The sequence below is a fragment of the Molossus molossus genome, unplaced genomic scaffold, assembly GCF_014108415.1.
Source record: "Molossus molossus isolate mMolMol1 unplaced genomic scaffold, mMolMol1.p scaffold_m16_p_6, whole genome shotgun sequence".
Taxonomy (NCBI): Eukaryota; Metazoa; Chordata; class Mammalia; order Chiroptera; family Molossidae; genus Molossus; species Molossus molossus.
The window spans coordinates 3,173,351-3,186,820 of record NW_023425399.1 but is presented as its reverse complement, the minus strand read 5'-3'; the positions used below and the strand labels follow the sequence as shown (position 1 = coordinate 3,186,820).

Sequence of the window (13,470 nt, the reverse complement as noted above, 5' to 3'; positions counted from 1 at the left end):
GATGGGGTAGCACCATCTCGAAGACATCGCCCTTCCGTTATGCCTGGAAATGCCACTTTGGGGGCGTTACTACTTCAACCAATCTTTATTGAACACCTGTTCTGTGCCAAGCACTGCCTCAGGGCAATACAGGGGGTGAGGTCCAACCATTCAGGTCTGGTCCCATGGGAATGTAATCCACCAGGGCAAAGCTACAGACAGACAGATAAAACCACTCCAGATTGGGATGAACTCTGTGAAAGAAGGAAGGAAGCAGATGAGGGTGGTCAGGGTGACCCCGCTTTGGGGGTGGACAGCTGAGATGACCAAAGCGTGTCCAGCGGTCACTCTGCCTGCTGAGTGGAGGGAAGGTGATCCAGGCAGAAAGAGTGGCCTGTGCAAAGGCCTCTGGGACATTTAAGACACTGGCCGAAGGTCCGTGTGGCTGGAGGGGTGGGAGTGGGGTGGGGAGGGGGAGGGGGGAGGACGTCTCTTTTCCACCATGGGCCCCTGAGGACCCTCCCTCCTGACTCCCGCAGGCAGGGTCTGTCCAGACTGCCTCCCTCCCTTTGCGGGGGAGGGGGAGACAGCGCTCTCCTGCAGTGTCTAAGCCTTGGCATCTCAAGTTGTATGCTGTAGCCACTGAAGAGGTTGGAGAGTCTTTAGTTTGAAATGGAAGATGATTTCCTCAGGAAAAATGATCAGATTCCTCACGACCTCTTGTTCCAAGGAGAATAGACAGCATTGTGTCATCACGGCTTTGTAGAATAGCTCCGGCTAAAACCAGCGAGCGTTTGCCAACGGGACAAAGGGGAGATGAAGTGTGATGACTCACTTTTGGGTCGTGAAGGCTCAGGGAAGTGAGACAGCACTCCCCCCCCCCCCCGAAAGGCCCGGGTGCAGGAGGACCAGCAGGACAGAGTGTCTCCCTCGTCCCCAGCCGTGTACTCCATTCGGCAGACATGTGGCCGCCTGGCCCCAGCCCTGGAGCCTGGGTCTTCGCCGTCGCAGTCACCTGCCCTGACACTTGTAGGAGTTAACCAGCTCCAGAGGTGAGGAGGACCTGGGCGCGAGTTCAGCACGGAGGCTTTGAGCCGACGCTTCGCAGGGTGCCCACGGAGCAGGTTCCCCTGCGGGGATGCTCAGGCATCATGACCACGCATCGAGGGCTATAGCATGTAGTGTCTCTCAAACTTAAGTCCGAATACTGGTTTTGAGGTACAGCCAATGGGGATTTCGTGGAAATCAGTTTGAGATGCACGGCTTTCATCTGACAGCATCACCCTGCTACCGCTGCTGTCATCAAGGGTAACTTAAAAAAAAGCTGTGAGCAACTATTCATTGATCCACTTATTCAGCCAACCATCTGTCCATCCATCTACCCATCCACCCACCCATCCACCTGTCTACTCATCCATCCACCCATCCACCCACCCATCCACCCATCCATCCATCCACCACCCATCGAGTCATCCATCCACCCATCATCCATCCATCCCATCATTTATACATTCAAGTAAGCAGCATCCAGGTAACAAACATTAACTGAATGGATCTTTTCATACTCTGGGCGCAATACGAGGACTTCGGGAGGTCTAAGATGTCTTTAGGGACCTCCTAGTCGAATACAAGCTTCCTCCTGTGTACAAATAACCACACTTCTGGCTTGACAGTGATGTTTGTCCTTGGGAAGATGGGGTGCTAGAAGTCCAGGAAGGAAGAAATCTCCCCTCCTCAGGTGAACCCTTGAGGGCTTTGTGGAAGAGGCGGCATTTTTACTTGAAGGAGGGATTTGGACATGGAGACGTAGGAGCTGGGGGCCAGGGATCCTGGCAGGCGAGACCAGTGTGAACAGAGGCCGGAGCTGGGCTGGGGTGGGCTGGGGAACCACCTCCTCTCCTTCCTCGAGTCTCTGCTTGGCTGGGTCGTGACTTCGGCATTGATAAAAAGCCTCTGCCCAGATGCCTCACTACGGACGAGACCGTTTCCAGGGAGGCCGAACTCTGTCACGGGCCTTCCCTTTGGCGGTGGCTCAGAGACCTGTGGGCCCGCTGAGAATCAGAGGCGGATGCGGAGACACTGAGAACCAGCACCCACCCACGAGGCCCCACCCCACTTCAGCCCCACCGGAGGTGGGAAGGAGCCGCTGCCCCGCACTCTGCACCGTGTACCTGGGCCTCAGGTGCTGACTTTCCAGAACATTCTGCCAGATCCTCACACACGCCCAGAAGGTGAGGGACCCTGGTGCTCTGCAGAGAAACTTCACATCTGCCCAAGAAGTCCATCTGGTCAACGTTGAACAGATAGGCAGGAAGAGTGTCGCAGGGCGGGGCCGGGGCCGGGGCCCCCTCGCACCTGTTTTTCGAAGTTTCATGTAACGGGGAACACAGACAAAGTCATCGAATAACTCAAACTCCCACGGGGTGCTACCTACTTGAGGGATAAACTAGAGGGTAATTTCAGATGAGTGGTCAGGGATGGCTTCCCAACGGGGTGACATTTGAGCCGAGACGTGAATGACAAGAAGGAGCCAGCCAAGGGAAGAGCTGGGGACCCAGGGAACAGCCCGTGCAAAGCCCCCGAGGTAGACGGGAGCTGAGGCATTTTGGGAAACAGAATGTCAGTGAAGCAGGGGAGCGGAATGGAGAGTCGTGGGGGGCGGGGGGCATGGGAAGGAGTTTCAATTTTATTTCAAGTGTAGCAAAAAGCTAGAGGGAGGGTTTAGGTGAGTGACTGTTTTTCCTTTTGAAATCCTTGCTCCGGCTGCTGAGTTGAGAGTGAACACTGGGGGCAGGAGCGGAAGCCCAGGGACCAGTGAGGGGCTGGCATAGTCCTGGAGGGACCGTGTGCATCAGACTAGAGTGGGGTGGGGGTGGGTAGTCAGGGAGCTGGAGGGAAGAGGAAGGTTTGGGATTTGCTGGGGAGATGGAGTCAGCAGGACCTACAGAGGGTGGGATGTGTGTGGGAGACACGGAAGAATGAAGGGCCCCTGCAAAACGGCTGGACTAACTGGGTACATGTGGCCCCATTTTCCAGGCTGAGGGAAGGTGGGGCAGAACAGCTTGGGGACAGGAGACTCAGAGGGCTCCGTTGTGGCCATGTCGAATGAGAGATGCATTTTCAATACCTGGAAGGCAGGTGCATATATCAATCTAGACTGAGGGGGGAAGTTTGGGGCAGGAGAAGATGGGAACGAGGGGCAAAGAGAAGCAGCACAAATTGGAGTCAAGAGATGGGAGGGTGGAGGGGAGAGCGCACAGCTCTGTTGAATCTCCTGGATCAAGCCACACCTGAAGCTTGCCCATCCGGTCCCTTTGTTTATCCTGAACCAGTTTGAGTCGGGCTCCGTCACCTGCACGGGGAAGTCTTCAGTGTTTCCGGTTGTCTCAGATGCCCTTCTTCAGCCTTGGGCTGGATGTACATCGCCCCAGGGGGGTGGGCTGAGAGGTCGTAACAGGTGGTAGAAAGGATTGACCTTTCGACACCAGGCAGACCCAGGAACAGGTTCCACGGAGCCGTGTGGCCGTGGACAAGCGGACTGGCTCCTCTGCCCCTCCGCATCCTCGCACAGAAGGGTTGTGTGAGGACGAGAGGGACAACAGGGAGTCTGGCCAGCAACTGGCGCATGGCAGGTGCTTAATACGCGTCAGCATTTTGGCCCTTTCTCCCCCACACACTGATTAAAGGCTCAGGTTGGCAGTTATTTATGTCTTTGATTAATTAAACAATTGGGAAACAAATTAATTATTACTTAACGAAGGCAGTTTGGGAGACACAATCTTTGAAAACACGAGGCCTGGCAGAGAAGCAGAGGCGCCGGCGCAGAAATCACTGAAGTAGAAAATCTTCAAGGTCCTTCTCATCTGGAAAATGCACCTTTTCTCGGCGAGCAGAATGTGGCTCCTACAGATAAATGTTGACTTATGGTTGGAGTAGCTTATTATATATGTCCTGGTGCCTTCAAATGGCGGCCAGGCAATCGCTCGGGTGTTGCCTGCCTGTGTGGGGTTTATCCAAGGCAAGACCTGAGTCACGGCCCTGTGGGTTGTCACTGCCGTCATCCGGTTAAATCTACCGCTCCCTCTGTTCTCTGTGCCCCCCACCCTGCAGACAGCCCCCCCAGCTGTCGGATTTGGACAGCCAGCTGAATCCAACGTCAATAACTCTGGCCATAACGGGTGCCCTTGGCTCAATCCGGGCGAGCAGGGTGGGGAGAGCTGTGCTTGAATTTTAAAATCACCCAAGTTTGCCTGGCCGGCGTGGCCCGTGGTCGAGTGTTGACCCCTGCACCAAGAGGTCGCTGGTTCAATTCCTGGTCAGAACACACGCCCAGGTCGTGGGCCCCGATCCCCAGTGGGGGGCATGCAGGAGGCAGCCAATCGATGTTCTCTCACATCGATGTTTCTATCTCTCTCTGTCCCTTCCTCTCTCTCTAAAATCAATAAAGAAAAAGTATTTAAAAATAAAAAAATAAAAGCGCCCAAGTTTGCTTCAAGGAAAAGTTCCTGGGGTCCGAGTGGCTGTGGTTTTAGCCCCCTGCCCCCACCCCTGGAACTTCCTTGGTGTCCGCATCTCCCTTGGCTGCAGGTTTGCAGCACACGTGGTTCCTTCCGGGGAAACAATGTTTCAGCCATTCATTCCCAGGCCGCCTGAGACCAGCTCCAGTGGGTCATGTGGTTGTGTGAAGGTTCCACAGTGGTTCACAGCTTTCTCTCCTCCAGACCTGTCTGCTCCGAGTGCAGGAGACGCTCTGATGCACCAGGGACCAGTCCAGCATCCAGAACCTCCCCCAGGGCTGGGAAGGTCAGCTCCCACTGAGTCCAGCATCCAGAACCTCCCCCAGGGCTGGGAAGGTCAGCTCCCACTGAGTCCAGCATCCAGAATCTCCCCCCGGGCTGGGAAGGTCAGCTCCCGCTGAGTCCAGCATCCAGAACCTCCCCCAGGGCTGGGAAGGTCAGCTCTCACCGAGTCCAGCATCCAGAACCTCCCCCCGGGCTGGGAAGGTCAGCTCCCGCCGAGTCCACCATCCAGAACCTCCCCCAGGGCTGGGAAGGTCAGCTCCCACCGAGTCCAGCATCCAGAACCTCCCCCCGGGCTGGGAAGGTCAGCTCCCACCGAGTCCAGCATCCAGAACCTCCCCCAGCGCTGGGAAGGTCAGCTCCCGCCATGGGTCACATTGATTTTATTGGATGGCTTTGTCCACAGTGCTCGAACAGCAGGAGGGCCAGGGGGAGGGGCGTCCAGTTCATGCCTTGCTGCCATGTTTTAAATTGGCCTCCCCGCCCCCTAGTATTGCGTCCCCCCTAGATCAGGCCTCCTGCATTATCAGAGGGGGGCTGAGTCAACCCAGTCTCCTTAAGTTGCTGTGAGGGCCCTATTCACGTGTCACCACAAAGAAGACGCTGCCACCCCCCTCCTGGAATGTATGACGCATGTGCACATCGATGCTGCCGACTGCCCGCCCCCAGCAGCGTGACGGGAGGCCCCGCTGACCCCATGAGGAGGAGATGGCAGCAGACACTCACACCACGTGTTCATCCAAAAGCATGAAAACCGAGAAGAAGGGGAGGTGGGCATGGACAAGAAGCCCGCAGGGTCCGGGTTCCACTCTCGCCGCCTTCTAAGGCGGGTTTTCCAGGTGAAGTCTGGGACAACGCTGAGGCCACAGAGTGGGTGGGACCCGAGAGCGGGGCCCAGAAGCCAGTCTGGCCCCAGAGCCCCTGCTCAGAACAGAGAGGATGGTCATCTCTCGCTCGGCACGCATCAGAACCAGGGTGCTGCTCCCGGGCCCTCGCTCCCAATCGGGTGGCAGGATTCTCTGGGTGGCCATGTCGTGGACATGCACTGTCGGGGTCAAGCGAGGGTCCGTGGGTATGTTGCCGACGGAGGGTTATCTCCGGGGATGGGCAAACAGCTCAGGGCCTGTGAGAGCTGGGCTCGGCCCGGGGCTAGTGGGCGTGTCCCCGGCTCCTACATTATAACTTGCAACCCCCATAATTTATCTGATGGCTCCTGACTCAGACTGGCAATGGTCCGGGAAAGGCCCACACACATGCTACCTCCTCGCAGACACACCTGTGTTTTGTCACGCAGCCAGGCCAACCTGGGGACGGGCACGGAGGCCTGCCGTTGCCCTCGTGTCTGCGGGCTGCACATCATTGATGTCGCTGGAGGTCAAGAATGAGATGGGATGGGAAGGGCAGATTAGAGTTTGTGAAGGTCAAAGATCTTAGCTCTTTTCTCCCCGCTAGCGGGGATAGGACGCCCCAGCGGGGTTGTGATCAGGGGAGTGGCACCGTCAGTCTCGCGAGTTTGAAGGCTTACCCGCTGCAGCGTGGGAAGGTGAGGCCGTGGCCAAGGGGAGGGTCTAAACGTGGTTGGGGAATGGCGAGAAGGGCTCCGTGGAGGGGTCTATTAGTACATACCTCTTTCTCCAGCGCAGTCCTCCCTGAGCACCCACCAGGGGACTGTCAGTCCGGCAGGTGCTGGTGAAAGAGAAGTCCGTGCCCTCGCGAGGCTTGCATTCTCGTGGGATAAGCAGTAAGCAGTCACACCGAGTGTACAATGTGTGTTCTTCAGAGGAGCAGTGTTACAAATGGATACGGTGGGGAGATTCATCCAACCAGTCTCTTCTAGGGAAGTGCAGTGGAGTTGGAGAGGTGAAGACCGAGCGGCAGTTACCTAAGAAGCAAGGGCAGGAAGTGTTCTGGGCAGAAGGAACAGCACTTGCAAGGTCCATAAAGGCAAAGTGGAGAGAGGAAAGGGAGTGGGGGGTGGGCAGGGGCCAGTTCCGGCAGGACCATAGGGGAAGTGGTGTGGAGTATGGCCTTTACCCTAAGAATAACGGAGCGTTCTAAGCAAGCGTTTGCAGCATGATGTGATTTAGATGTGTGATGTCCAAGCCTGCCCCTGGTGGGTGACAGGGACGGAATGGGGTAACTAGAAAACTGGACACAGTCTGTGAAGCGACTGTTGTCAAACACTGGACAACAGGCAGTCGCAGTCTGTGGGAGACTGTTTGCATGGCATCCATTTTGCTAAAATCTGCTCTGCCCCAAGGCAGGATACCTCTGTATACAATGTTTCTGCATTCCTTTAAGTAACCACTTACTCAGCCAGTTATGCTCTGTTTATCTTTTGTTCCACCTGTGATATTTACATGATATTTACCTGAAATTGCTTCAGGGTGGTTATCACAAACTTATCACTTGGCAACAAATGTTCTTGTTTTTCTGCTTCTTGCCCTATATATACTGTGGATATCCCCAGAATAAATGAGACTTGATCAGAGCCCTGTCTTGTCTCCATTTCTCGGGTCTCTTGTCCCTCCTCATCCTCACTCCCCCCTCTAGAGTCCTCGTTGCTCGACCTGCGGGACGGGTCAGCAGTCCAAGACTGTGCTCACAGAGAAGGGGACAGACCAGGTGAGCCCTACAGTCACCTGGCTTTCTACCTGATGCCACTTCCTGTCCATGGAGCAGAGAGCGGGAGTCCCAGGTAAACACAACAGTCTTGATAAGCTGAGGAGGCTCAGATGGACTTGGGGAGGCTGAAGAGTTTTAAATGTGTGGGGCAGAATTATCCAGAAAGGGATCTCTACAGTCCAAGGACTCCAGAAATTTTGCATGGTCTTGAATCTTAACTGAATATCAAAATGCATCTATATAGGGTGGAAATCCGTGAAGCCATATGAACAGTGACCCACGAGCTCTGAGCTGAGCAGTCCCCAGGGCCAGCACAGAGATGGAGGGCACTCGAGTTCAGATCAGCCAGAGGGAAGAGTCCCCCTTGACCACTCTGGGCATTCACTAGAGAATCCGGGGGGGCCATCCCTTGGTAGTGGGTCTAGACTAACCCTAAAGTCTACATTAGACCCACCTTAACAAAGATTAAAAACAAGCCCCCAAAGGTCAAACTGAACCACAAGTGCAGTTTGTTTGAAAAATATTTTGTCAAAAAAAAAAAAGTATTTATTTCACCATCTGCCTGCCAAAACAAAGCTCAATACGTTTAGGGAAGATAAAAAAAACCTAGGTACTCAACAGTGGAATAATCATGCTTCCCAGCATCCAATAAAAATTGCTAGATGAGTTAAGGAGGACAAGGTGATCCAAAACTGAGAGAAAGTCAACAGAAACAGTACCCGAAACGACAAGGGTGATGGAATCAGCAAGCAAAGACATTAAAGCAGCGATTAATGTATATTCAATATTTAAGGAAAACATGAACACAGTAAGGAAATAATTTTAAGATATGAAAAGAACTGCAGGGGATTTCTGGAGATTCGGGGAAAAAACCCAAATTTTGAAAAAAAATCAAATTTATTCTATGGCATTAATAGCAGATTAGAAAATGTAGTAAAAAAGAATAGTGAACTTAAAGATAGAAAAGACCCAAAACGAAACAAAAAGGAAAAAAGACTGGGGGAAAAATGGATCAAACTTTCAGCAACCCATGTGACAATACCAAGTATGTGGAATTGGGGGAACGAGAAGGGGGGGAGGTGGAGGGGAGCAGACAAAAATTGGAAGAAATAATGACTGAATATTTTACAAATTTGCTGAATGCTATAAATCCTCAGCTCCAAGCTCAATTAGCCACAAACTGAGTAAACATGCCAAAATACCCTCACCAATGTACACCAAATCAAATTGCTGAAACAGCGATGAAGAGAAAAAATGTACATATCCAGGGAAATAGGACACATTATATATAGAGGAACTAGCAATCTACAAAAATATATATTTAAGCCAGAGAATGATGATGAAGTGACATCTTTGAAGTTCTGAAAGAAAAAAAAAAAGTCTGTCAGATATTAGACAACAATGGTGTCCAATGGAATTTTATACCCAGCAAAATTATTACCAAAATGATGGCAAAATAGAGTCTTCTTGTGGTGGTGGTGGGGAGAGCCCAATAGAATCCATCAGTAGTAGATCTACACCAAAGAAATATTAAAGAAAGTTCTTAGAACCAACTAGAAACTTAACTCTCTGCAAAGAAATGAATGGCAAATACGTGAACAGAATCTAAAAGACATTTATTTTTCATTTAAAAGTTATTTTAAAATATAATTGACTATTTAAAACATAAACAATAACCACGTGTAGTAGGTTCTAGAACATGTACGAGTAAAAACTATATGACCAGAGGCACAGAGGATGAGATGGGGCACTGGCAGTCTATTATTTTCAGGTTGTTATGTCATATGTGAGTGGTGCAATATGATGTGAGTGAAGACTAGAGCCCTGGCTGATTTGTCTCAGTGGTTAGAGCGTCAGCCCGCGGACCAAGGAGTCGCAGGTTTGATTCCGGTCAAGGGCATGTATCTCAGTTGCGGTTCATCCCTGGCCCTGGTCGGGTCATGCAGGCAGCCAGTTGATGTGTCTCTCTCACATTATGTTTCTCTTTCTCCCTCCCTCCCACTCTATCTGAAGGTAAATGGAAAAATATCCTCAGGTGAGAATTGAGAATTTAAAAAAAAAACACAAAAAAAACTAGGATAAGTTAAAGATTCAAATTTATAAAAGTAAAATAAAAAGGCCTAGGTTATGAGCCAACAGTGGAAATAAAATAGAATCATTACATTAACAAGATAGTAGCTGTAAACCCAACCATATCATAATAACATTAAATGCAAATGGCCAAAATATGCTGATTAAAAAACAGAGATAATGAGATTGGCTCTAAAAGCCAGACTCAGCTACATGCTGTCCTCAAGAAAGCCGCCTGGACTCTGAAGACAGACGCATCAATGGAAGACAGAAGTTAGCCGATGTGCTGCATGAAGTCGAATTGCGAACGAGAAATGTGACCGGAGCTAGAAAGAGACCTGCTATAATGAAGAAGTTGATTCACAAGACAGCGTGGCAATCCTAAATAGATACACACGAGTTACTGAGATTTCAAAATCCTTGAAAAAAATACTTGAACTAGAGGAGAAATAATCGAATCCAAAATACTTGGTTGCAGATGTCAACATCCCTGAGTTCATAGAAGTAGAAAGAAAATCAGCGTGGCTCTGGCCAGCTTGGTTCAGTGGTTGGAGTATCGGTTTGCGGTCGGAAGAGTCTTGGGTTCAATCCCCGGACCCAGTCGGGGTGGTGTGGGAGGCAACTAATCGATGTGTCCCTCTCACATCAATGTTTCTCTCTCTCTCCCCCTCCTCCCACTCTATCTGAAAAAAAAATAAGTGGAAAAATATCCTCCGGTGAGGATTTGTTTTTTTATTATTTTTTAATCCTCACCGGAGAATATTTTTACATTTATCATCAGATAGAGTGGGAGGGAGGGAGAGAGAAACATCCATGTGAGAGAGATACATCGACTGGCTGCCTCCAGCATGACCCCAACCAGGGCCAGGGATGAACTGCAACCGAGGTACATGCCCTTGAACAGAATCGAACCCGTGACTCTTTGGTCCACGGGCCAAAGATCTAACTGCTGGACCAAACCGGCCAGGGCTTGGAAGAGGATTTAAAAAAAAGTAAAAAAAAAAAAAAAAAAAAAAAAGGAAAAGCTGTACGGCTGTCGTAGACCTGAACAGTGTGACCAACCAGCTCAGTCCAACTGACATTTTATTTTATTATTTTATTAATTTATTTTTTCCAACTGACATTTTAGACGCACACTCTTGGGAACAGCACCTAACAGCAGGGTGGACTTCCTTTTGAATCCATGTGGAATATTCACCAAGGCGGACCACAGAACTGAGCACGCTGACCCGGTCCCTCCTGGCGGACACGGGGCGAGTGGACTGCGCCGGCGGCCGCTGAGAAGAACAGCCGGGCGGTTCACCCAGCAGCCCCGGCTGCACAGCGAATTCAGCGCGGCCGTGCGGGGCCCCGAGTGCCAGGTCAGGGCATTGCATTTGTCCCCATGGGAGGGCACTGAAAGGCATCATGCCCAGATGCCCCCGCGGGTCTCCCACTCCAGTCAGTGCCCTCGGGAAACAGACAGCCCATGCGAATGAAGGACGGGCTGAGGCCAGCCCTGTCCCCTTGCAGGAGGCCTGGGCGGTGCCCAGAGGTCAGGCGCTGGACAGAGGGAGCCCCCTCAAGCTTACTGCTGCTGTTTGCAGGGCTTTCTGTCTTTCCCGGGACGTGGGGGCTGCTGGAAGCCAGCTGCCCCTTTTCTCTGCCTCCCTGCTCCCTGCCGAGAGGGCCTTCCTGAGTGGGGACAGGTGGCCGCGATTAGAGACGACTTGAGATGGGCAGCGGGAGCCTGGGTACACATACGCTCCTGCTCTCTGGGCGCACTGCGGCCGCGTGGGACCTCGTGTCGCCGTGAGTCCACGCTCCCACAGCGGCACGGGGAGGCGCCCGGCAGGGGCAGGACCCGAGGCATCGCTGGTGAGTCCACGCTCCCACAGCGGCACGGGGAGGTGCCCGGCAGGGGGCAGGACCCGAGGCGTCGCCGTGAGTCCACGCTCCCACAGGGGCACGGGGAGGCGCCCGGCAGGGGCAGGACCCGAGGCATCGCTGGTGAGTCCACGCTCCCACAGCGGCACGGGGAGGTGCCCGGCAGGGGGCAGGACCCGAGGCGTCGCCGGTGAGTCCACGCTCCCACAGCGGCACGGGGAGGTGCCCGGCAGGGGGCAGGACCCGAGGCGTCGCCGGTGAGTCCACGCTCCCACAGCGGCACGGGGAGGCGCCCGGCAGGGGCAGGACCCGAGGCATCGCTGGTGAGTCCACGCTCCCACAGCGGCACGGGGAGGTGCCCGGCAGGGGGCAGGACCCGAGGCGTCGCCGGTGAGTCCACGCTCCCACAGCGGCACGGGGAGGCGCCCGGCAGGGGGCAGGACCCGAGGCGTCGCCGTGAGTCCACGCTCCCACAGGGGCACGGGGAGGCGCCCGGCAGGGGCAGGACCCGAGGCCTCGGAGCACACTGTCGCCCACCCTGGAGGCGCCCTGCTGGTTCTCTGACTCCTGAGAAGGGCCTGCTCCGGAATTTGCAGGGCCCCGAGCAAAACAGAGGTGCAGGGCTGCTCCATGAGACGTCGTCAGCAGTCACACGGAGCGCTGGCCCTCGGAGGGCTCCGGGTGCCCGGGCTGCACAGCCTGCCCCCAGCCCCACCTCCCGGCCTCCAGGGACACGCCCTCCGTCTCCGGGCAGCTGTTTGCAGCCTGGTCTCATTGACATGAGGGGGCACCTGGGCATGGTGCCTCCCAGGTGCCTGGTCACCGGGTCAAACCCAGCCCGCTGGGCTCACTGGGCTCTCGGGAGTGTGGGGGGGGGTGTTCTGGACTCTCCTTCGACCCCTCTTCCTGTTCGCACGCCCACACCCTGCTCACTGTCTTTAGAAGCTGCCTTAGATCCCCTTGCAGCAGTACGAGCCCACCCTGTGCCGGTGGGCTTCAGCCTGTCCTTTCGTATCCCGAGGAGCCGGCCCACGCTCCTTCAAAGGTCCCTGCACCTGCGGGCGTGGTGGCCGGGGGACCTCGCAGCCGGGCGGGCAGCCAGCTGGGACAGACCGCTTCTCCTCCGAAGCTTTGAGCTTCTTCCCCCAGGAGGCCGTCTGCTCTCGGCACAGGGACAGCAGGGCGGTGAACAGGAGCGGCCATCCCCCGAGAAGGGACCCCAGCACGGTCAGGGTGGCGCGTTCGTTAGCCCTGGCACGTTCTCTCCGGGGCGTGTCGTGGGCTCGCTCTGGGGGCCAGGGGCTGGGGTGGGAGGCAGCGCTGGAGTCTCCACGTCTTGGGTTCGAATCCCAGCTCTGCCACTTGCTAGAAATGTCACGGGGCAAGTTTCTGGGTGTCTCCAGTCCTCCGTTTCCCCAGCGCCTACTTCACAGGGTTGTGGAGGGGATGAAGGGGGACAGGGCAGGAGTGGGGCGCACAGCTGCCCGCTGAGGACTCCGTGACAGTGAACTGTGATGATGAGCTGTGATTAATGAGTCCAGCCCTGACGCCGCCCCAAATCCCCTTTCTCAGGGAAGTCTCCCCACCGCTCCCTAAAGCAGGGATCTTCAATGCCCTTCAGTCCCCATACTTTTCTGCACTAGTATTAAACATATATACGGCTTTGCAGTTACAATAGTTGTGTGATTATCTGGTTAGCTTCCGGCTCACCTCGCGGGAAGCTCTGAGGGACAGGGCTATGCCCATGTGCCCCAAGCGTCCGTGGTGTTCAGCCTGAAGCCAGGGAGAAGGGTGATGCTTAGAAATCTTGTTGCATCAACAGATGACTTTCTGGAGGAGAGAGGGGGAGAGACAGAGACAGAGAGACAGACACAGAGACAGAGACAGAGAGAACTCCAAAAGGCCGGCATGCCTGGGCATAGACAGTGGGCGGGGCGGGGCGGGGCGGGGGTGGTGTCCAGATGTGGTTGGGCTGAGGGCTCCGTCTTTCTCCCAGGTGCCTGCGCCCCTGAAGGGCACTGCCTGGCTGCGTGGAGGCTTCCCATTTGCATTTTAGGGAGATGAGCCGGCAGCTGTGCAGAGAGTGGATTTATAGCCTGGCTTCTTTGTTCAAATCCCCAGAGTCATTTTC

General features: G+C 54.3%; 1 protein-coding gene across 1 annotated transcript in view; it reads left to right on the top strand.

Moving 5' to 3' along the window:
• VAPB (VAMP associated protein B and C) overlaps window positions 1–10,644 on the top strand; it is a 177,147-nt gene extending 166,503 nt beyond the window's left edge. Inside the window, exon 7 of the mRNA XM_036245240.1 lies at window positions 10,603–10,644. Within this exon, the coding sequence (XP_036101133.1) occupies window positions 10,603–10,629 (27 nt within the window). The 3' untranslated portion in view covers window positions 10,630–10,644. The remainder of the gene's footprint in view (window positions 1–10,602) is intronic.
• The last annotated feature ends 2,826 nt before the right edge of the window (window positions 10,645–13,470 follow it).